Source organism: Rhododendron vialii, chromosome 6a, assembly GCF_030253575.1.
Source record: "Rhododendron vialii isolate Sample 1 chromosome 6a, ASM3025357v1".
Lineage (NCBI taxonomy): Eukaryota > Viridiplantae > Streptophyta > Magnoliopsida > Ericales > Ericaceae > Rhododendron > Rhododendron vialii.
The window spans coordinates 22936029-22960094 of record NC_080562.1 but is presented as its reverse complement, the minus strand read 5'-3'; the positions used below and the strand labels follow the sequence as shown (position 1 = coordinate 22960094).

General features: G+C 38.6%; 1 protein-coding gene across 4 annotated transcripts; it reads right to left on the bottom strand.

The window, feature by feature from the left end:
* Positions 1-1022: 1022 nt before the first annotated feature.
* LOC131328357 (uncharacterized) lies at positions 1023-20648 on the bottom strand. 4 transcript variants are annotated; one of them, XM_058361307.1, is made up of 19 exons: positions 19052-20647; positions 16008-16093; positions 15416-15808; positions 15223-15306; positions 14670-15053; positions 12282-12339; positions 8799-8904; positions 8563-8669; positions 8251-8493; positions 7829-8064; positions 7491-7718; positions 7184-7405; positions 7001-7054; positions 6461-6526; positions 6204-6344; positions 6055-6108; positions 4209-4268; positions 1754-2140; positions 1023-1641 (listed from the first exon to the last, which is right to left on the bottom strand). In XM_058361307.1, exons 1-19 carry the CDS (start codon positions 20385-20387, stop codon positions 1474-1476), a joined length of 4413 nt encoding a protein of 1470 aa, XP_058217290.1. In that variant the 5' UTR covers positions 20388-20647; the 3' UTR covers positions 1023-1473. The 4 variants fall into 4 exon arrangements, 3 of the variants coding, with proteins under 3 accessions (XP_058217290.1, XP_058217291.1, XP_058217292.1); XM_058361308.1 differs by lacking the exon at positions 8251-8493; XM_058361309.1 differs by lacking the exons at positions 7001-7054; positions 7184-7405; positions 7491-7718.
* Between the last annotated feature and the right edge of the window lie 3418 nt (positions 20649-24066).

Sequence of the window (24066 nt, the reverse complement as noted above, 5' to 3'; positions counted from 1 at the left end):
ATAACTAGTGTTTCGATCTAACAAAGAAAGGATTTCCATATCATAAATGATACAAAAGAGAAACCCTGTAGTGATACACCAAGAAGCATCATACACGAGATAGTACCTCACCTATTGTTTCAATCAGCAAATAACTATTTTTTCAGTTTTGCCAATCAAAGTAGCAAATTTGATCTTCAGAGAGTTCTTAGCCGACAAGGCTACTGTGGAAAGCAATTTGTCAGAAGACGATGACAGATACTCGGAGGTGAATAGGCCGTCGAAGAATTAGAGGAGCCGAGGAGTCCAAGTACTTTGGCTTTGACAAATACATAATAATTTCCCTTCTAGTTTTCTTTCCCTTTTGACAGATGCATTTAGATTTCTGTAGATTTTCAAAGGTAAAGAGATGGGTCAACAATGAAGGCGCAAACTCAGTGAACTAAGTTTCTCTGCAACACTTGACATAATTACATTGTATCCACCACTTTTAGCCGCAAAAAATCTACCGACTCCCTCTCCAAAAGGAAAGAAAACCATCTATCAAGTGAAAACTAGTATATAACTCGATATGTTTCTGTTTCTAAAAAAAAGGAAGAGGTAAAAACTATAACTACAAGCAAATTGTTACACCCCATGAATACAGATAAAACTAAAACAATTACAATTCTGGTAGAGAGGAGCTTCAAAATTACAAGCAAAAAATTGGCCAATGACCTTAGAATCCATAACTGATTCACAAGAAATGCCTTTCTTTCAAATAACTTCTCAACAAACATTATGTAAGAATCATACCTGCAATAATTGTCATGTTGTCGAATGTGACCAAGGGTGGTAATTCCGACATTGTTCCCCTCAATATCCAATGACAATTGGCAAAATATCAAAAGCTTGATCAATTCCAGCTGCAAGTCTGCAAAACCACCTTTAAGGTACCACGCGCGCACACACACACACACACAACGTACATCTACTAAGTGCAATATCCACCAAAAAGGAGCAAAAACATGAAAACTGGGCAAGACTGTTCCAGATGCTAACAATTTCCTCAAAGAATCATTAAAATGCCCTTTTATAATTCTGATGCTGCCTACAACTGCTTCGAGGGTGGCATTGTAAGAACATTTACAGTACTAACTTTACATATCCTGCACAGTAGGTGATACCATCTAACTCTCGTATACAAGTACAAGAATCAGAGAAAACAAGCATTCGATACAATATGAGCCACTTGATTACATGCAACAGTAACAAACCCTAACCTACTGTACAGTTCGCTCTTTCAATGAATTTACAACGACACAAAACTTCATTTAGGCAAACCAGAACGACCCTCAAGAAGAATGCTCTGGCCGGGACCCTATCTCCGAGAATAATCAGCAATTCTCTTCTGCGGTGTAGTCCGGAAAATATCACTTAGGCAGAAAGCACAGATCCGGGATAAGGGTAACAGGATAGTCAAAACCCCAAAAGGGTATACCATATACTCTTGGGTTACCCATTACGTTCCAATGGTTTGCCAGAATATGAATCCGGGTCAGACTCTTTCTCCTTTGAAAGACATCGAATAGGAACATAAACAAATCCTTTAGGTAATCGCTGATTCTTCACAGATGCCTGATCTGATGTCATTACAAGCTCCTTTTCAAATGTTTCTGTATGCTGTGTGATTTATAAGCACAAGCCATCATTTTCATTCAGATGCAATCTTTTAACCAAAAAATCAAAAGTTTCAATTGAAGCAACATCATAATTGATGTAACACAATCTATACCTTTCTACCATTTGACTTCTTCTCCCCATCATCCAAAAGATTCTCAGACGCAACAAATGATGGTCTATGAGGGATTTGTTTTCCAGCAAACGACACCCTCTCTCTTGGTTTTTGCATAAAAAGGTTTTGTGATGTAGAGCTGTCATCAGTCTTTTGGTCACTGTCCATAGACACGGGAATCTTAATACGACGTTTACCCGAAACTGTGCTGTCAATAGTTATGTCATCTGATCTATGGATTGCTTCACTGCCTGACCCTTTAAGGGATGTCGTAGCTGATTCTGAACTAACTTCAGTTGGGAAAAAAGGAGTACGAACAAGAGCAGACAAAGCAACAGCGTCTCTCTTCGCTGCAAGTTCTTCATGCGAGCAGAAGACCAACTCACGCTGCAAAAGCGACAAAATGATTTTATAAGATGACATAGAGATGCACCCATACACACGTACAAATGCTCACACACACACACACACACACACACACACACACACACACACACAGAGACAGACAGAGAGACAGAGAGAGGGCCAGGTAAAGCTGTCTATTAATGTATTCGGAAAAAAAATCAGAAAATGGAAAGCGCAGGGCTATGACTTCAGCACCTTCAGCCCTCAACTATGCAGAAAGACATTATTATAGCACAACCATGCTTAGGTGCAAGGAAAACAAAATAAAACAAGAATAAGCATGTGAAGTTCTGAACACTATGACTTCAGCCCTCAACTATGCAAAGACATGGTGAAATTACACGGAGACCCCGTCATCTGTACCTGTTTTCCACAAACACCCCCTAATGTTTAAAATTGCCAACACTGAACAACACCCCCCACCCCCCCTTCAGTTAAGTGTCCATTAAATAATATTGGATATCTAGGGCAAATGTTATCGTTTGGATGCAAATACCCTTCGTTGGTTACATACAAACATAACCCTTTACCCCTCCTTCTCCTCGTCCCCATCCTCTCTCTCTGGCTCTCTCTCTCCCTAATCCGACAAACCACAATACCTCTCTTCATATTTGACTCGTCCATGGGCGCTTTCAATTGGCTAAACCTTAGGTTAACAGCTTTTGATCATGAAGAACCTTAAAAGAGAGCGAAACGGGGTTCGAACTTTGGCGATATACATGAGAGAGGGAGGGAGCTCTTTATGAGGCCCTCAAAATCTCAATCTTGAATCCAACAAAGCTTCGTAGCTCTAGCAACTATTGCCGGCTTTCACATCCTTGTCAGTTCCACAATTTGCTGATGTTTATTGGCAAAATCGCAGGCAGATTCCAAGTTCAAGGACGAGCCACCGCTGCTCAAAGAAATCGGAATCAAAATGCCATAGATTGAACCCGATTGGTGAGAGAGGGGTAGAGGGGTTATGTTTATTTCAGTATATGTGAATATGCATATACATATGGCTAAATTCCACGGACACCCGTTGTTGTCGCGCCAGCAATCTAGACAAAGAAGCTGTTATGGGTGACGGTGGCGTAGCAGACGAAGCCGAGGGAGGCATAGAAGCGTAGATGTAGTCCAGGTTTGGGTTCGGTTTGAGGCGTAGAGGTTTTGGTTGGTTTTGAGGGTTACATATGGGAAATTAGAATTGGGATGAGGGATTTGGAACATAGGTTTCGAATTGGTTAATTATTGTAGATGAAGGGGTTAGTATGGGCGATTTATAAGGGGTAGAATCATCATTTCTGTCATTCTGTTAACAGAGTTAGCGTTTCTCTATTTCAAGTAGACGAGGGTTTGGGCGATTTGAAACGTTAGGGGGTGTCCATTGGAAACAATGAGGGTGTCTCCGTGTAATTTCACCAAAAGACATAGAAGAACAACACAAGAATATGCATCTGAAGTTCTGAACCTACAAAATTTGGACCACCTAGGCATAAATTTTAGCAAAACAGAATATAACCATTTATACGCAATTATTATTTATAAGAAATAAGAAATCATTAATCCTTCAATTAAAAAAAAACAGACAGCTCCTTCTTCTGAGTGTTTCGCGCATTCTTCCTACAAGCTGCATGCTAGGACAAGGTCAAAAAGAAGGCAAAATGGAATATTCTCACGAAAACTCAGTATGAGAGATCACAATTCACACTTCAGCAATCTGTCAAGGAAGAAGCAAACTGGTAATCTTGGTTCCTTCTTTCAATCTTGTCATTTTCACATTGTTTTCCAAACCTCAAATGAACACATATCTGCGCATGAACTATGGAAATCCAAGATCCTATATCTCTTCCGACTACGGGTTCTCACAGAGTAATACTAAACACAAAAGGAAATCAAGTACTTAAATAAGCATTCTACTAGACAGGTATAAAACGAGAGCATTAGGCAAGTAATAACCCTCTCTTCCAAAATATATTACTATTGCATATTCACCAAACAACCGAGAAAAGGAAGAAACCAGAGAACGACATAGCAACATGATAATTAATCACTATTCAGATAGGCTTACCTTCACTTTCTCTCGCTTGATAATTCTCTCGCAAAGCAGACGTAGTCTCTCCAATTCAACCTGCTCAAGATCATTTTACACGAGAATGAGTATGCATACACATGCATGAATATATCTACTCCACAAAGAAATGCACGCAACCTAAGACGAATTCAAGCATAAACAGAAAAGAAGCATTATTTTGCTACCATTTCTTTTGGGTTCTAATTCATGAGCTTCTGATCATTGAACCGATCAAATCAATAACATGCATACCAAACAAACCTAACATATTTGAAGAATGTCATTCTTTAACTTCTTGGAAAAATTCACTTTGACTCCCTGTTGTTTGGCCCATGTGTGGTTTTACCCCTCACACATGATTATCAGCACATAACCACCTTATGGTTATACAAACCAGAGGTCCAGTTCTGTCACATGGCACTCGGTTTGTCATGCATGAGTCATTCCAAGAAGCGGTTAGGGAGTGTGCCTAGCACGAGCTTGCTTGGAGCCTAAGCCAAGTCGCTCTACATAAAGTACAGTTCATACCCTAAAAGGGTACGCCATTACAATTCACAACAGCTATGTACTTTCCTCTCCTTGAGCAAGGACTGACTTAACCATCGGAGTGACTCCCGATCGTCACCGGTCAGTAAGGTACTAATGGTGGTCAGATCTAGGTCAGGAGGCGGAGCTCCGTTATGGATCCAAACCCGAGATTCAGATAGAGAACTAGATTCAACACCACCCCACACTCCTTTATTCTTTTCTCCCCAAAAAAGTTGGTTGTTGGATATTGCAGTAGATGCTCAATGCTTTTGCTTGAATTGCATTGTTGTGGATCGGTAGTCGAGATGTTCCTTTTATTGATTACTTTCCACGTACTTTTTGCATAATCAGTTCCAACTTAATTTTTTCCTTCATAAATTACAAAATAGCATATTAAATAAATTTAAGATCTTGGATGAGTAAATTTTATCAAACATCTTATATTTACCAACATGATAAATTCTTATAGAATGATGAATTTATCACCTTTTGCATACCTCTTTATAAATGTATAAGTTCAATGAAATTAACACTTCGACTAAGTTTATTAGTTTTTTATTTTACAATTTAGAAAGTTCATCAATTTAACAGTTATGCTAAATCTATCATCCTTCTTTCTGTGAGAAGTCTTTATGGTGTGCCTTAAAGATACTTGGTATCACCTTTTGTGACCAAAATTTTTGGACTTTACATAGGGGAGATTTATATTCAAATTTGAAGTGCATTTTATGTGCAATATTTGATTTCGAAGTACTTGACAATATTTGATTTCGAAGTACTTGACCTAATCCTCATTAGGTATGGTCAACATATAGGGATATTAAAGGCAAATAACAAATACTTTAAATTTGAACATCTCATATTAAGTAAGAAAATTTTACTGAAAAGGCATCAAGGGGATGCCATCCATGAACAAAAGAAAGCGAGTAATAAAAAAGAAAAGGTTACTTATTGAAGATTTATTGAAGATCGAATGAAAAGAAACTTATTGAGACAGGATTTATTTTTAAAGATTACTGAACTTTAGGACATGACACCGACTAACCCAAAGTACCGGCCATATACTAATACAATATCTGCAAATTTCAATTTATGAAGTTTAGAAACGTAAAAGCTAGTTAATTGCTTAATTTAAAAGTTCAGACAGGAATGATGTCCACCTATTCTGTGCAAACATATGATTCTTTAATTCTATACCTTTCAAAACCAAAATTATCTATGAGAACATACACCACTAGAGCAGTAACAATATCTCAATTCTAAACAACCATGTAGCAACTTAAATCAAGAATGTTAAGAGAGCATCCTTACTTACCCTAATTTTCTTAAGACTTTTCAATTCTTCAACTCCATGCCCTTGAGTCTCCGCCTATGAAAAATCAATAGAGTAAAGATGAGACGGGATAGAAATAAATAAACCACCAAAGCACGTGACATTTATTGCAAGGGAACATCAAATGGCACCTTAGCTCTCTGCTCCGAGCTATGCTTTTCACAATACGCCTTGTGTTGCAACTTGCTACCACTTGTCTTCATATTCATGTAACAAGAAGCAGTTCTAGCACAGGTGGGGTGAAAAGTGCTCTGACAGTGGCCATAATTGCACTGCGGACCAATAAAACTGAAGTTGATGCAACAATTACCTTAATCTAAGCATAAACTCACAATCCAGACAGAGATGGGAAGAAGAGAAAAAAGGAGACTCATATGGCAATCTTTACCTTTATGCAGACACCTTGTTTGCGATGACAGATGTAACAAATGTCACTCCCCTTCAAGACTGACTCCTGGAGTTGTTCCATTACAACAACAGAGGGAAGTATCACTATCACATGATCTTTGAGGTATGGACCAAATACAGCAGAAATAGCTTACAAATTCCAGCTTAATGCCAATGTTTTTCAACCATTGCAAAAAAAACTACTCCCTCCGGCCAGGCCTGCAAAGATAGTCCCCAGCAAAAAGTGTGCATAATTTTAAATTTCTTGACACCAAATTAAAGATCTCAATTTCTCTAATTTGGTGTCAAAAAATACAAATATATATGTATGTGTGTGTGTATATATATATATATATATATATATATATATTATGCGCATAAGTTCTTTGTTTTTTTTATCTTAAAATTGCACACTTTTTCGTGGTAGACTATCTTTGCGGGACAGAAGAAGTATTCGTCACCAACTCTTTTCAGTAGCAAATGAAATGCAAGACAAAATTCCATTTTTATCTTAAATGGTACTCCAAGCACATTCACATACCATTCCCTCAACAGGATTCACTTGTCCCCTTCTGAATGTTGCTTCTAAAACCCACTACAACATAAAATAAAATAAAAATAAAAGGAACAAGTTTAAATGCATTCCAACTAGGGTAAGGAAACTACTGGTAAAACACCTTCTCTCACCTAATGAATTATCAACAAAATAATTAAGAAGTTTTACCTCAGCACAGAAGGCATGGACCCATTGACCATCAGTTGACTTCCTAAAAGCACCAGCACTGCCACCACATAAACCACATTCTGGAGAAAAATAAGGCTTTTCCCAAGAATTCATAGCTGGAGCTCCAGAACTTCTTGATGACAATAAATCCTCGCATAATTCACAGTACCATGGACCCGTAGAATCATTAACACTACGATAGCAATCCAAATGAATCGCAACCTGTTAGATCAAGGGAAAAAGAAGTTGTTAAAAACCACCAAGATATGATTAGGCTTTCAACAGTTGCGGAGTCTAGGTCAAAAACCTTGCAACTCGAACACACTACGATCTGGTTGAGAAATGTCTCAGACCGTCGGCAGATGTCACAAGTCCTTGGATGTTCTTTAGAAAAACCTGAGATTGCTCCAAAATCAGATTTTATTTGTGATGAAACCCGTGGAACAGCCAACTTTGAAAGTGTCTCCTTCGCCCGTGGCATCTGCTGAGAGTAAAGCCCAGGTCTTCCAGTCGAATGGTTCGCTTTCAATAGATTCTGCACAGAATGGAATCAAATATGAAGAGGATATGCAGATGATGATGCCAATGTTCAAAATGAATAAATAATAATAACATGTCAGCTTTAGAAGGGACATGATAAACAACCTCTTCATCTGGCGCATCTTTCCTTTGCGAAGAGATCCTCAATGAAGCTGCAGCGGCAGCAGTTGCAGCAGCTAGCACAGCCTGCGCTTCCTTGTGCCTTCTCTCTTTCCTTCCTCGTTTTTTCGCTTCTCTAAGCTCGGAAAGATACTGGTTGACAAGTACAGCATCCCATTTTTGCTTGGCAATGGCATCAATCTCCTGTGGTAGACCCTTCGCGACCTTGCAAATTAAATCATCTGCATGGACATGGACAACACATGAATATTGAAAATGACATAGCATGATGTCTACACAGAAGGAAAAACACAATAATTTAGAGTATCAACTACAGTCTCCAAATTACATGCTTACAAATCCCTCATAAAAGAAAGACGTAAAACGAAAACTGGTTACGCAAGTGCAAAAAGGGGCAAAGCAGAGACCACTAATGCTCTTTCTCGCAACCAAATTGCAGAGCAGCCTATGCTGGTGAAAAATAATTTCCCCTTCCACCTCGTCTTCTGGATTCATTTCTAGAACACCCATACTCCTGGCTTTAGCCAACTGTTCTAGCTTTCCTCCATCAAATTCAGATATGTCACAGGAATCTAAACATTCAATGCGCTGATCACATATGCCAGAGCTGGAAGATGCCTCCAGAGAAGAAAATTCCTGGTCCATTGAACCTGCCAAGTAAAGTAGGTGACAAATATGACCATAACAGATGTTACCACGAGAATCAGACAAGAATTTACCATGACATTCAGATGCTGCATTACTTGAAAGCACCGCATTCTGCACTATCATCATTTTGTCGCGGATAAGTGGGTGAATGTAAGAACTGAACACTGCCTCAGCTTTTCTGCAATAAATAGAAGTTCTAAGAATTTGCGAAACAAAAAGGTTTCAAGAAAATCAAGTATAAGAGAGATACCCCAAGCAGGCATTAAACAGGGACCTCATTAAGAAAAATTTAAAAAGTAAACCTTACATGGGATCACGTATATTGTTCTTAACTCCAGAGCATAAAGTATTGTCTGGATCTGAATTTGAGGTCACATTCTGCTCAGAGATAGCATCCCACTGTCCTCGACCACCTTTAGAAAGATGGACGTTAACAGATTTGAGAAAATCACCGGTCCACATTATAGTACGAGTATCAAAAGTAGAAGTTCCAAGTGCACACACAAAAATGATCAAATATTCAAAACCTTAAGTTGTTTCCTTTTCTCATGAGATTGGAGAAAGGAGACCACTCAATAACTATTGAGAAACCAGATTACATTCTCTTAAAAAGCATTAAACTGCAAACTAAAATCAAGGACTTGCATTTCATATTGGAAATCTGAGATCATTGCCCCAATGAAACGTACTGCAATGATTAAGCAAATATGATGTTAGGAGTTATTACGAGATGCCTCATTTGTTCTACATGCTGAACCATGCAAACTGATAGTCGAACTTATGTACAGCTGCAACTCATGCAAGCAAGAAAATTGACAAGACAAAGACCCACTTGTGGGCTGGGAGGAGTTGGGCCCAAAAATAACAATAAGTACAACAAGAAAATACTGAGTCAATCAAAAGGTAGAAAACAGAATGCAAACTTTACAAATTGCATTTATTATTGAATTCATCAATGACCAGGGAAATTCATGAGCAAAAAAATGTATACACAATTGAAAACCTGAGATGCCTATTATAATCCTCCCAGAATTGAACTTGGATATAGTCGTCTTTTACGTGTAAAAAAAGTGGTTATTGGCAATCAAAGGAGTTTGCCTATTTTGCAACCTCACAACTATTTCACCTCTCCTCATGGTAAGATGCATACAACTAAGAAATATGGACTACTTCCATAAGGCAGTTTGTGCATGTTGGATACCAAAACTCCTTGAACCATCCTCGTACACTTTTTGATCATTACCCAATTATTTGAACAGACACGCTTAGGACACTGTGTCACATTACAACTTTTATGTTTTGTGGTTGGGGGTGGGGGTGGGAGGCCTTGTGATAAAAAGAAAACCATTACCGTGTGTGTATATCGATCCCTTCTTATTGGTTCTCCGATTTTATGCTCTTTTAAGAATTCTAAACCTCTGATTTTGCAATTTCTATGAAACAGGATAGTAGCGTAAGAAAGAGAGCTAGGCATTTCATATGTAGAAAGAATTATTTTTAAAGTTGAGAAGTACCCATGTCGGACACTCGAAACCTAGAGACGGATAAGAAATCTGCGTCTCAAATGTTATTCAGACGTTAACCTAGGAAGCAGAGTTTGTAATTTGGATAAACAGCGAGATATGCATAGAATTCATATATCAAGCATGAAGTGCCCCGAGGCACCTTGTACACGCCATATATGGTAGGAAGATACCAAAGATATCAATATTTCGGCATCTCCCATATCCTTTTGATTAAAATTACATGAATCTGAAATCCAACACATGCAAGCACCTGACACCCGTACCCATGCTCAGGAAACATAGCTTGTATGTAGAACGTGAAAAAAAAGACAATGTCTTGTCGGTTGCCAATTTTATGGTCTACTGTCTCATACCCATCCCATGACAAGACAGTTATCTTATCTAGGTGTTCCTTAACTTTTTCTCGTTGGCAAATCACTCTCTGCATGCAATCTAATGCGGTGACTGATGAGGATGGGGGAGTTCATCTAGATTGCATCTCCTTTAGATTAACTCAAATTTGCTGAAGTGCCTATTATAAACATAAAATAACGCTTGCAGTTGACACAAGTAACAAATTATATATTTTTCATGTATACATATTTATCTGCATAAATTATTCGTAAATGCTCCCCAGGCGCTCCCAAACAAGGAGCTTCCATTATCCTCCACTCCCCACCTCCGTTCCCGCTCACGTCCCAGCTTCATGCAACTAAGATTACAACTTAGACTTAAGACATGTTCGTCATTTCCAAAAGTACCATATTTGAGAACAAAGACCTCTACTGTAGCCCTCAAAACAAGATAGGCCATATAAGTTTAGAAAGTAGCTGAAGATGTCAAATTATAAATTTTGTGCTTTGCTACTTTGGAAGATATTTGGTTCCACATGGGTTTCCTCAAGCCAATATTGTACATTGATTTTCACACACACCTCTTCACAAGCATAAGAAACAATAAATCCTCCCTCCAATTCTTACCAAAAGGTTAATTTCACCCAGCTACCGATTTGGAGGTTGACCACATTCGAATGTTTGAAAATCACTCTACATGGTAACAAAGGCATTCCATGTGTACAAAAATGAGAAGTTACATCTAAAAATAATTCATTTCATCCTCAGTGCACACCGATGTTATCCTGGATTATTGCTCAACACTTCCAATGATTGGGGAACAGATGGGGGTTCTGTTATAGTTGTTGTGTTGCTCAATCATCACACTGAGGGATACAAAAGAAAGTTAAAAGCACAAAAGAACGTAATGAGCATGTACAAACCGATTCTACAACTTCAGAGATATAGGTACACAATCACACGGTGAACAGTATGGCACACCTCACGGTCATGCAACACATGATTCCCCTACATCCATTGTTCTGCAACTTATATGAGGAAAACAAAATTCCTTCCCTAAAAGGGACAGCAATAAGAAAGGTTTTCTAACTATTGGTATCCCAGCCAGCTTCCCCAGATTCCCTGCAAAGTTCTGGTCTGGCACCCATTAAATATCGGAGTATGATTTATTTCAAAACAGGAAATCGTACACATATCCGCGCCCTTGCTTCCAAACAATTAAGCACGTGCGCGCAATATCCAACATTTCTTTCTTGTTTGTTTCTTGATATTATTATCGATCTTCCAGTCACAGGGGTTTCAAGGAGTAGAGATATCCTTTTAGTCGCAAGATTGAAAGGACTCCTTTATAAAATAAACAATTTTCCGAAAAGTCAACAAAACTAGCAGATAAAAACAGATGGTTTAAGGGGCTAGGTTAGGAAGTGGGTAGGTGCCATTACCAAAAGAAAGGTACCAAGTACAGATAACTAGATTCTGATCCTCCAAACTAATGGGAAAAGAAAGAACAAGAAGGTGCTTGTAACGACAAAAAATACAGCACTAGTTGATCAACCATATCATCATACCTCAGTTTGTCGATATTTTATTTTCGTTTGGTCAGATATCATCTTTGCAACAATTTTAAGAAAAAAAACAAAACCATTGTTTTCAACAATGCCCAGCACTCCAGCAGTTATCAAAGTAAAGTATTTTTTCATGGGTTCGTAGAGTTTCAAAATTTAGGCATGTCTCTTAACTTTTCATTGGTAAACTGCACTTTCCGTTCTCAACTACTTTGACCAAAAGAAAACAAAATTTTGTTCACTTCACTAGGTTCCAACGCGTCAACTAGATTTAACACAGCTAATGAACCATAGACATAAATGATAAGCACGCAAAATTCTAAAACTTGAGAATGCAACATAACATAGCAATGTTTCAAAAACACACCTTCGTGTGTAGGTGAACTGTTATCCAATGAATTGTGAACCACTTCATGATTCAAATTCTGCACAAACACGAACCAAGATGAGAAATTTACATTAACAAAAGATGTATGAAACACATTGAGATGTATTCAAAGTCCCTCACAAATGAACGTGACGTTGGCAATAGCAACAAGAAACCATATGATGCAATAGACATTAACAGTGACAGATAATCCTACAACAGTGGAGATGGTTATGACAGAACATACTGTGATGGCAAAGATGACAGGTGATGGCAAAGATGACAGCGATCAAGCAGAGTGAGGAAGATGGAAACTAAGTTAGGAGGTAGGACTCGGGCAGAGTGGGATTTCTGTGACTATATGGGGAGAACAATGTAGTCATAGCAGTCATGAGTAGTTACGTGTCGTGTTTGGTAACTTTTGCATAACTTTTTGAGAAACTGTTTTTGATTACAAAATATTTCATTTTTGTTTTGTCGAAATATTGTTCAATATGAAAACACCTTTTCCAAATTCGCAAAAGAAAAAAGGCCGTCTTCTAAAAACCCCTTGAAAATAATTTTCGAACAGTGTCAACCAAACAAGTTTCTCTTCTGCAAAACTTATCAGCAAGTCTTGCAGTAGCGAAAGTGAGGATGCTGGCAATAATATTGGAAGGACTACGGTAAATGCTACAAAAAGGGTGACCAGATACAGTGACATAACTGAATAAGCAACACAAGTGGCTGAGTGTGCTTGGTGGCAGCCTATGAAGCACGGGTACTCTGGAAATGTCGCCGTACGCGTACCGGGTACGGATACGGCGTGGGTACAGCAAAAACATACCTGGTACGGCAAAATTGTATCGGGTACTTTTGGTAATTTTGGGTACGGCAAGGGTACATTTTAGCCCAAAATGAAATTTTTTCAAAATTTCTGGGATTTTTTGTAAATAATTACAAAATGTGGGCTTATTGTGTAATTTATTTGTCATTTATAAACACAATTACACGACAGAGATCTTGGAGATCGATCTAGGGCTCCAAATCGGAAAAAAAAACGTAAGTTCTCTCTCTCTCTTCGTCTCTCTCTCTGTCTGTCTCTCTCTTCGTCTCTCTCTATATATTTTTTTTATTGATCGGAATAATCTCTCTCTGTATATATGTACGAATATATGCATGTGTAATGTATATGTAATGTATATGTATATATGTATCTGAAATTTTGAATACTAATAGACATGCAGTAGATATATATATTTGTACTGATTTTGCTTTTGGTTGGTAAAATAGGTTTATATTTCATTTTATGTAATAAACAATAGAAAAAAAAATTATATATATATATATATATTCGCCGTACCCGTACCTTACTTTTTTGGGGTTTTGCCGTTTCCCGTACCTGTACCGCGTACCCGTACCCGTGCTCCATAGGACTGGCAGCAATGTAAAATGCAGTGATGCCGATGATGGCAATGCTCGCCACCAGTGCCCAGCAACATTGCCCTAAACAATGCAAGGAGCAGCTGCCCAGTTTCAACTTACAACAGCCATAGATGTCAACTAACTCAGCTGGTGTTTATGGCCAAAGCAGGAGGTGGAACTCATAGTGGCGGTGAACTTAACGATTGTAACAGAAATAATAGAGGTATTGTGTCTCGCATTTAAGAAACAAAGATTCCGGCACTTTCAAAACAGAGGTACAAGCCTCAAACGATTTTAGCCTAATAAGCGCAGATACACATGGGATATGGATACTACACGATACAGATAACCTGAAAAATAGGATGCGGATACCTCGGGGATACGTTCGTAAAAATTATGTATTCTTACAATTATTAGCATCGCACTAGGCATCCAAAAAAAAAAAAAAAAACCCAATAGATCCAAAGAAAGAAAAGCGTAGTTGAAGCATTTAGCACATCCCATACATATAAAATATCTATAGAAAAGACACTGTGTGTGTGTGTGTATATATCAGTCCCCTTCTCCTAAGGGCATCCGCACTCAGCAAAGTGCGGACCTCCCCTTTTCCGATCGAATTTCAATGATCCGAGCCACTCAATGTGATCAAAACGTGATTTTAAAGGTCCCCGCGAGAAATCAAAAAAAAAAAGACCGGGAAGGGCTTCATCCGGGCAGTTTTCATTGAACGGTTCCAAAAAAACTGCTCAAATAGATATGCAAAAAAACTGCTCATATACATTAAAAAAATTACAGGGCTGGTAATAAGGTATTAACAGCACAAAACCATATGCTGAGAGGAAATTGCAACAAGCTACAAGACTATCGAATTTCTTAACCAAAGCTTGATTAAATATGATATCCCAAGTTCTATCCACATTAAAAAGCGACAAGTTTTCACAAGAAAACCCAAGAGAACAGCGGATTAGGAAGTGTAATGCTAACCTCCTTGGTGACATCAAAAACAACTTCTTTAGTTGTATAGCTTGCATCTTCACTGATCAAATGACCTCTATCAGCTTCATCAACTATTATTTCTTCGTCACTAATCTTTTCCCTCGATGAGCAAATTACCTTGTTCTCCTTCAGAACTCTAATGTTGCTTTTGGTTCTTCTCCTTGGTGGTACAGACTTAACAGGAACAACCTCCGGGCTATCTGACTCCGAAACCAAGACAGCATCAGAACCTTCAGCAGCCCCCATGCCATCCTTTGACGCAAATGAGGACTTGATCTTAACTTTCAGATTTTTCTTTAAATTACCAATATAAGCATGTTTTTTTAACCATGTCACAATTTTGGAACGCAAGTCTGGGACCACACAATTGTCCTGTGAAATCCAAAACCAAGGTGAGAGCAATATAAGCTAAAACAGTCAATAAATACACACATGCAAACAGTCAATAAATACACACATGCACATGCCTTGTATGCATAGCTATACACTTATGTCCAGACACTAACTACAGACAGGGTGACTTATAAAAAACGAGCCATACAGCAAGCATTGAGGCTAATGAGTCAGGTGGAATGCCAATCTCTGAGGCAACATCCTTCATATTGACTTTTCGTCTGTCAATTAGCTGCAGAAATAAAAAATCGAATGTAAACACAAATGTCACCATCAAATGAAGCTACATGTAGAAAAGAGTTATGTATTGACGAATTTACGAATGCAGTTCTTCAATCAACCTTTTTCAAAATCCCTGTAAAATCTAGAGAATCGGATGTGATAACATCATCACTAAGGCTCCTGCCCAATGTCACTGTACTAGCAGGTTGCTGTGCATTACCACATCCAGGCTGCAGCATAGAATTTGATCTGGCATCTGACAGTCCCCCGTGTAGCATAGCATTCCCCAACTTCTTTACATCAAGATCAGTAGCTTCTATTTGGACAGAGATCTTATCTCCATTTTTCCGGCCAACTTTAAATTTGTGTGGTTTGTTCACTGTTGGCGTCACTAGTTGATCCTTCGTAATGGTTGAATCAGAGGCAACTGTCATAGACATATCTCCTGACTGTTGGGTGCTGCAACCATTCTGGACTTCTGAATGCTTTGAGCAAAAGGCCCGTAACTCAACCTACACGGGTTTTTTTTTCTCAATTGCGATGGGAAGAAAAGGAAGAGAGAAGTCTTACTCGTCAAGTGACGTTATGATGTAAAAGAGGTAAAACCCCAGGAAAAGCAGTGTCACTAACAATTTACCTTTTCAATAGTGACAATAACATTGAGATAAAAAGACTGACATAATTATAAAAATGAAAAGTACCAGTGCTTACATCATCACATCCCAATTTTCCCCAAATCTCCATTCTGTGCCTTGCCTCCCTTGCACAAATAGGATGAAATGAAGTTCTGCAAGTTCCTAAACATGCAAAAAAATCAATGGCATGTTACAAACAGGATCATCCTAACGATACTCAACTCCCCATGAAAAGAAAATCCAGGAATTTCCCAACAAATAATAGATCATTTCCTTTGATAAAAGGAGCAACCTAGTGACTTCAACAGTAATAATAACTTATAGATGCATAGAGGAGTTAAGCAACATCAGGGGTACATGTTTAATTCAACTACCAATGTAAACTTCAAACTGGTAACATTGGAATTCTGAAAAAAAGTAGAAGTGATGAGTTTATTCTTTTACCCTTACTTGTTGAAATTATGTACATGCAATGACTATATTTTGAAGGGTAAAAAGAGAAGAAAAAATATGACAAAGTGCAATGATGGTGCTCTCCTAAATCCTAATAAGTTGGAATCCCCAAAAGGGACCACTAAATTAGGACGGAGGGAGTATGTAACAAACTTGAGAAGAGAGATTTGAAATTAGAAGCCCATCGTGGTACTACATGCTACATCGAAAACTACTCATTAAATAAAAGTTCACTATCATGTAAGATGAAATTAATGGAGTTAACCAAGCCCAACCAATTATTCAAGTTCGAATGTAATCTATTCATGAGAGGAAAGGGAGGGGATTTGGACTACGAATCCTACGAGCAAAGATTACAATTAATCTGCCCTGTGGTTACATTTTCTGAGTGGACTCCAAAACCCCACAATGTGGGGATTTGCAATCTCATGGGGGAGGTGTCATAGTCCAATCTGCCCGGACACTAACCAATTAACACATTAATCTCTTCCTATGAAGCACGGATATTTCGAAACTAGCCGTCTATGGGTATCGGATACCAACACGTGCCCGGGCCCAGATACGCGTTTGAGTACGACAGTCGACAAATGAGTATCTTGTATTAAAATCGAATATTTTTTGTTTCGGATAAGTTTCGGCTACATAGGGATACATCGAATACTTATGGACATGGCATCGGTGAAAACGAATTCTTTTAAATAATTAAGAAGCAATTTTAGAGGGAAATTGTAAATTCCATATTGACATAAAAAAACTCTCTCTCTTTCTCTCTGTTACAAAATATAACCACCACCCCCCCCCCCCCCCCCCCCCCCCCCCCCATATGGCTACGTCATATGTGCATTGTACACGCACCATTTTTTTAATATATATAGTATTATATATCCATGCTATCATTGTCTTTCTCATGATTCATAAAATATCTGTGCTTGAACCACACATGTATTAGCAATTCAACTACTCTATTTCTTTTGGCTTTACTTGTATGCCTAGTACAAGATAACACGACAAATAATCACAAAATTCATAACATTTACAAACCTATTAATCCCTTTTCAGTAACTTGAGTCATTGTGAATCGAGATACTCATTTTCCAATCGATTGAAATTGTTAGTTTTCAGCACAAGCTATAAAATTTGATGTCAAACATTCGATGTATAAAAACATATATGGAGGAGAATAACATAAATCGAGTTCAACTCTTTCACATTTAAATATGTCCTCTAGTTGAAAAGGCAATTGGCTCAATCAAACGAGGTGGGACCAAATCCCACCGCCCACAATACTATAAGGACCATAACAATTCTATCAAATAAACCAAACAAGCCTTAAAACAATTTATACCCAATATTGAAGAAAAATGGAAATGGAAATAAAAACTAAAACTAAAACATAGTATGATAAGCTAAGGGATTGGAGTTGCCGACCCCAAAAGGTTCAAGCATCCCGCCAATTGTAAGTAATGATCATATCAAGAATCAAACTGTAAAACATGACATTCACCTCCGAATCTCCGATAGGAAAATTCAACCATAGATTCACATCTTTATAAAAGAATAGTAAATCAAAGTGCGTAATTGTATTGTGAAACGAATACCATATTCAATCTTAACTCTACGATTTTGATAACTATGGAGACACTATAAATTGCACAAACTAGTTAACAAAAGCATGTCTTACCAGGTTATCTTATAGGCATGGTATTTTGGGGAGGTGAAACTCAATGTAATTTTACAAGGGTCACTTCTTCGTTTCTATTTTCTTTCTTTTGTTATGGGGGGGGGGGGGGGGGGGGGGGGGTGTGCGGGTGTGACCGACAGCCATAATTCAGGCTGCGTTTCTGCTAACCTAAATGGATTACAAGCTAATGGCAATAGTCAAGTTGTTTCTGCTAATGGTATTTTAGTTGATGTAAGGAGAATGACTGCCTAGAAATCCGTGAAAACATAGGCTTTAGTCCATTTAAGGGAAATTTATAGAAATGGTCCTCCTAGTTTCACCCAAGTCTCATTTTCGTCCTCCAAGTATCAATTGAAACTCTTTTGACCTTCAAGTTTGGTTTTCGTACCAAGTTGGTCCAACGCCTGTCGGCCAAACAGAATGGAAAAAATCAGATTGAGGGCAGACATTATCAATTGGATCAACTTGGTACAAACTACAACATCCAAACTGCCATCAATCTGATTTTTTTCGTCCAGTTTGGCTGAGAGAAGTCATCAATTGGACCAATTTGGTACGAAAACCAAACTTGAAGGTCAAAAGAGTTGTAATTGATACTTGAAGGACGAAAATGAGACTCGGATGAAACTAGGAGGACCATTTATATAAATTTCCCTCCATTTAATTTAGCGGAAACGCACCCTCGGTTCAATTAGTTCTTTTCCATACTGATGCATAGTTAAAAATAAAGACACACCAAAGCATAAGATACAAAACCTTTATTGCTCAAAGAGAGAGTACACAAAATCAAGCCAGACATGTAATAAAGATTTCACGAAACACAGTCAGCGCTATACACAATTCATGTGCTTCAATATGATTCAGCCTCAAAGATAAACATTTACAAAAGCGAAATATTTGTATTATCAAGTCTCGTCCTGGGCCTCCTGGCTAATCATACGTCAAAGAAGTGCAGAGTAGTGTAAATAAGGAAACAACACACATACCATTGCTACACCGGATACAGGTACCACACTTCACCTTGCACAAGTAACAAATCAGTTTTTTCCTTGTTTGCTTTATTTCCTCAATATTCATAACAGGCTCCATTAATCTCATATCCTGAATATAGACCTCCGGCATCCATTGACAGCAAAACAAATGAGCGAACTCCATACAGCCACCACTTTCATTTCCGACGCCTCTCTTGCCAACAGGTTTTAAAGCACCACCCGGCTTTGGACACAGCAAGCAAGGTCTGTCCGAGCTTTGGACTGCATTCCTCTGCTTACACCAAGAGCACAACCAAGATGCCGCTACATCATCCTGCACACCATAACATCTCTGATGAACTGCTGCATTACATGCACTGCAAACAATCAATCTGTTCAACTGATTGCCCGTGTCACCCAAGCTACAATAGTGGCACAACGATGACAACCCATCAACTGGACAAGCAACAAGAAGCTTCTCTAACCCTGCATCCCCACCCAAGAGCTTCCGTTTCTTCGAAGGCCTCTCAGAGGTGAGATGTATCTTGCTCTTTGAACCTAAAAGCCACTCTACGCCACTACTGCACTGCGACAAAGAAGAGCAACCCTTCTCTTCTTGAAGCAAAATATCAGCTCCAACACTATCAACTTCCATGAAATGCTCAACCTCCTCCTCCTCCTCCTCCTTCTCCTCCTTAACCACCACCTCCTCCTCCTCTTTAACAAACACCCCACAGTCAGAACCGACCGCATTTGCATTCACACCATTTACCTCGTTCACAACGACTACATTTCCTATAACTGGGATTGAGAAAGACTTGTGACTATCTGAAAAAACTAAAGACCAGAACTCATGCAACTTGTCAATATCATCTACTTTCAATTCCCTGAAGTACTCCTCAGTCTCAACCCAAATGTTCAACTTATTCGGCTTCTCTACGCTGCCTCCTGCTGCCCCTGAGGACTTGGCCTCCACGCCGGACGAATGAGACTTCTTGTGCCGCTTACGACCATCCAAATGCCTCGACAAGAAGCAACTGGCCAGACCACTGGGGAGAGTGAAGACGGTAGAAGAAGAAGATACCTGAGCATCCTCAGCGTCAAACGGCGAGCGTTGGCACAGCGCCTTCCGAGCCTGAGTGTAGAAATCTAAGGCTGTCGTTGTTTGTTCTTCGAAATTGTCGCTTTCTTTCGACAAAATTTTGGAAGGAACCCTAGAAATTGGGCAAGGCTTCTCCTCGGTGCCGCAACCTCCGTCCGCACCCCTACCCATCATCTTCCTTCGGCGGTGACATCGGCCTCCGGTCATCGCCTGCCACCACCACCACCACCACCACCACCACCGCTGCATTCCATAACAGCAAACCCTAACCCTAGCACGTGCCTATGCTTCGAACCTCGCGCAGAGGTGTGTATATTGTACAGAAGAGAGAGAGGCGGGGGGGAGTCGCGGCTGGGGCTAGGGTTTTCGTGTTATCGTGGTTGTTTTGTACTTTTGGATCCGTTTTCTCGCGTGATTTGTTTTTGCAGTCTGATTTCGCTTTCGAGGGGATGAAAGAGAGAGAGAGAGAGAGAGAGAGAGAGAGAGATTCGCGTTTTTTGCAGGCAGACAAGGCGGTTCGTTCTCTAGTGTGAGATTTATTTATGTTTGGGGGGTTATTTTTAGTCTGCATGTGACGTGATTAAAATGCTGAAATCACGTTCATTTACACATTTAAGTACAATCAGCACATTTAAGTACACATTTTTACACTCGTAAAGATACGAGCTTCACAATTTTCTGTGTGAAACTCGCACCCTTATGAGTATGAATGCAAAAAAGTAGGTGCGAGTGTATAACTATAGAATTATTGGTGACACTTCTGTATAAAACAAAGCTAAGTACGCGCATGTCCGCTGCTTATTTTGGCTCTTAATGAGCGCACCTGTCTTCGGTGCCTCACGGGCTCGCATCGTTGAACACGTTCCCATGGCTCTCTCAAAGAAAACTTTTAAAAGGAAAGGAATTGGACCATCCGCCGCTGTGGGATGAACAGTACTCTACTCCCAATATATATTGCACCAAACTATTATACCATCCATTATATTTTTTTGAGATTCATTTTGAGTCTTATAAAAATACAAAAAAATACTTATAAATTTTAAAATAATTTTTTATAAGATCCCGTAAAAAATTAGCTACAACGGATATTGTTAAGTATTATTTTTAGATTCGTAGTTTCACGCCTACGAATCCAAAAAAAAATACTTACCAATATCCGTTTGAGTTAATTTTTTACAGGATCCCATAACACATTATTTTAAAATTTATGGGCATTTTTTTGTATTTTGTGAGACCTGAAATGGGTTTCCGAAAAAATGTAGTAGATGGTGTAGTGATCTAGTATAGTGTATATAGCATCTTTCACTCTCAATCCAGTACACTAGTAATGCGCTAAGTCATATAATGCGCGTGCAGAAACGCAAGTGTGAGCTTGAAAACATCTTTCGAAACTCCACCAAACAACTTGAATTCATGAGTACGAGGATTAAGAACATGAGCACAGAACGAAAATTGAGAGCAAGAGCGAAGACTATTTTGAAGGATTATACGAGATTAAGGTGGTGAGTGCAAGATTTTTTATTTTTAAAAAGTATTTGGATATTTTAATCAACATCCTATTTTCTTTTGATCGGCAATTTTCTAATAATAATATGTTGAAAACTATAAAAATAAAATATAAAAAATTCCCTTGCGAGTATATATATCCCAATAGATTGTGGATGGACGACCTTAAATTTGAACCCTCAATTTAAACCAATCAAAAACTATAGGTTCTGATTGGAAAAGTTTTTATTTCCAGTTTTTTATTTGTGTTTTTCATATTTTTTGAAACAATCACTATAAATATATTTGTGTTACTGTTTTTGTTTACAAAATATATAATCAATTCCACTAGTTTACAGAAATCCTAGAAACACAAAAATTACGTTTTCATTTGTTTTGAAAACACTTTCGGTAGCCCAAAAAAAATTATACAAAAACAATTATAGTGACCAAACATGTTTTTTGTTTTTATTTTTTAATAAATAAATGAAATTCATTTCTTGTTTTCATAAACGAAAAACAAAAAACTTGACAACTTTACCAAACAGAGTCATATATAGCATTCTCACTTTTATTCTGTTTTTTTTTTTTTTAAGGAGGGCAAGAGGGTAATCTCACCTACCAAACTCATCTCGGCATTTAAGCATACAAAACGAGAGTTACTTCTTCTTTTTTTCCTTTTCACATCAAGAAATAACATTCCGTTCTAAGGCCATCCACAGTGGTATAATCAAAAGTCAATTGTTTTTAAAGTTAACAATGTTGTACAAAAGATGGCTCACAATGGTATAATCAAACTTAGCAACATCCTTAAAAATAATCAAATTTTGGGCTTTGGATAACCAAAACTAACAACCTTTTTCAATAATCAAAATTTGTGGACTCCACACAACTTAAGTTAATTAGTTCCAAATTTTGTATACACGCGTGTTTCAATTGGTATTTTTTTTCTTCTCTTCTTCGCCTACTCTATATTTTCGTCACTTAACCCACAAACTATTTCTCTTTCTTTTCCTCAAAAAGTAAAGCTCATATCTCTCGATCATCTACAATTCAACCTATCATCGCCGGATTAAGGTATTTCACTCTTTTTTTTCGTTTCAATTTTTTTCCCCAAAAAAAATTCATAATAGGAGGAAAGAAAGTCACCGATTTTTTCCCAAAATTAAGAGATGGAATCAATATATTTTTGCCAAAAACAACATAAATTGAGGAAAGTGAATGGCAGGACACAGAGGGGGAGAGAGTGTGAAATTGTAGTGGACCCTTATTTTGGTTATGGACTAGAAGTGACCATTGTGAAGCTCAACATTGTTAAGCTTAACAACCTCTTTAGTGAATAATCAAAAGCTGATGTGTCAACTTTTAATTATCATTTTTTGATTATACTACTGTGGATGGCCTAAGAAGCCAAATACAGTAGCATTTACACAATGAATAAGTCCTACAAAATCAACCTTTAAAAAGATAGATAGAAACCGTGAAAACACAAGGGAAATCCCTAATCTTTCAGCGTAGACGTGAGCTCACGTACTGCATAAGAAATAAAATTTCAAAGCAGACAACAAAGGAGTTTGGATATAATCCGGTGACTCGCTAGCTCCAACAAAAGACAATGGGGCTCTAATGAAATCCATAACCAACAAACTAGAACTAATAATCAATCCTTGATCCAAATTAAGAATAAAACCACTGACGAATGGGTCACCCCTGATGATGGACCGGGGCGTGCTGCGCACCTAGTGCACAGCACGGTGCTGTGCGATCTCCTCCGTCCAAAAATGTTATGGATGGTCCAGATTTTTAAAAACTTTTCCAAGAAGGAGTTAAACTCTTTCTTCATTTTAATCCGGACTATTGATTACCAAGTCGAATGATCCAGATGGTGCACAGCACACGTTGCACAGCACAATCCCCACTTCCCCTTATGATAATTGCAAAATTGTTGCTACCGACAAGTGGGATGAGTCCACATTTAGTCCACAGCACCCAAAAGAACCAAGATGGTAGGTGTCACGGGGCTATTTTTCTCGATTGCCTTGTCCCACAAGCCTGCTTCCCGTTTAGCATCCCTGCCTCGATATCATCGGGCCATCATGTGCATCACGACTGCCACTTGCCTTAGGGACCAGTGTCGACACCAACCGACACCGTCGGGTCACCTTGTAAAGACATGCCTGCCTCATGCCTTCGTTTCCACCGGTTGGCTAGGGTGCAAGGTGCCACCGCTAGCCAAGCTTAGCAAGCCTTGGAAATCAAGGTGCTAACAAACCACCCCCACCAGAGGAAGCCGACGTCCTCGTCGGTAAGGCCCGTAAGTACTCCAGCACTTGCTTCTCAGACTGCCACAAAGTCCCATCCGTTTCCCATGTAGCCTCCGAGTCTTGCCTATTTTCACACTTCGCCAAACAGGAGGTTCTCCCATTTGCCTCGCTCTGCCCTT

Bases quoted from the DNA above. Each gene is read 5' to 3' on its own strand.
- LOC131328357 (XM_058361307.1), bottom strand. From the start codon at position 20,387: ATGCAGCGGTGGTGGTGGTGGTGGTGGTGGTGGTGGCAGGCGATGACC. The intron at 16,094-19,051 runs GTATGTGTGTTG...TTGCATGTTTAG, and splicing joins CTGTATCCGGTGTAGCAATG to GAACTTGCAGAACTTCATTT. The intron at 1,642-1,753 runs GTATAGATTGTG...TAAATCACACAG, and splicing joins AGAAGTCAAATGGTAGAAAG to CATACAGAAACATTTGAAAA.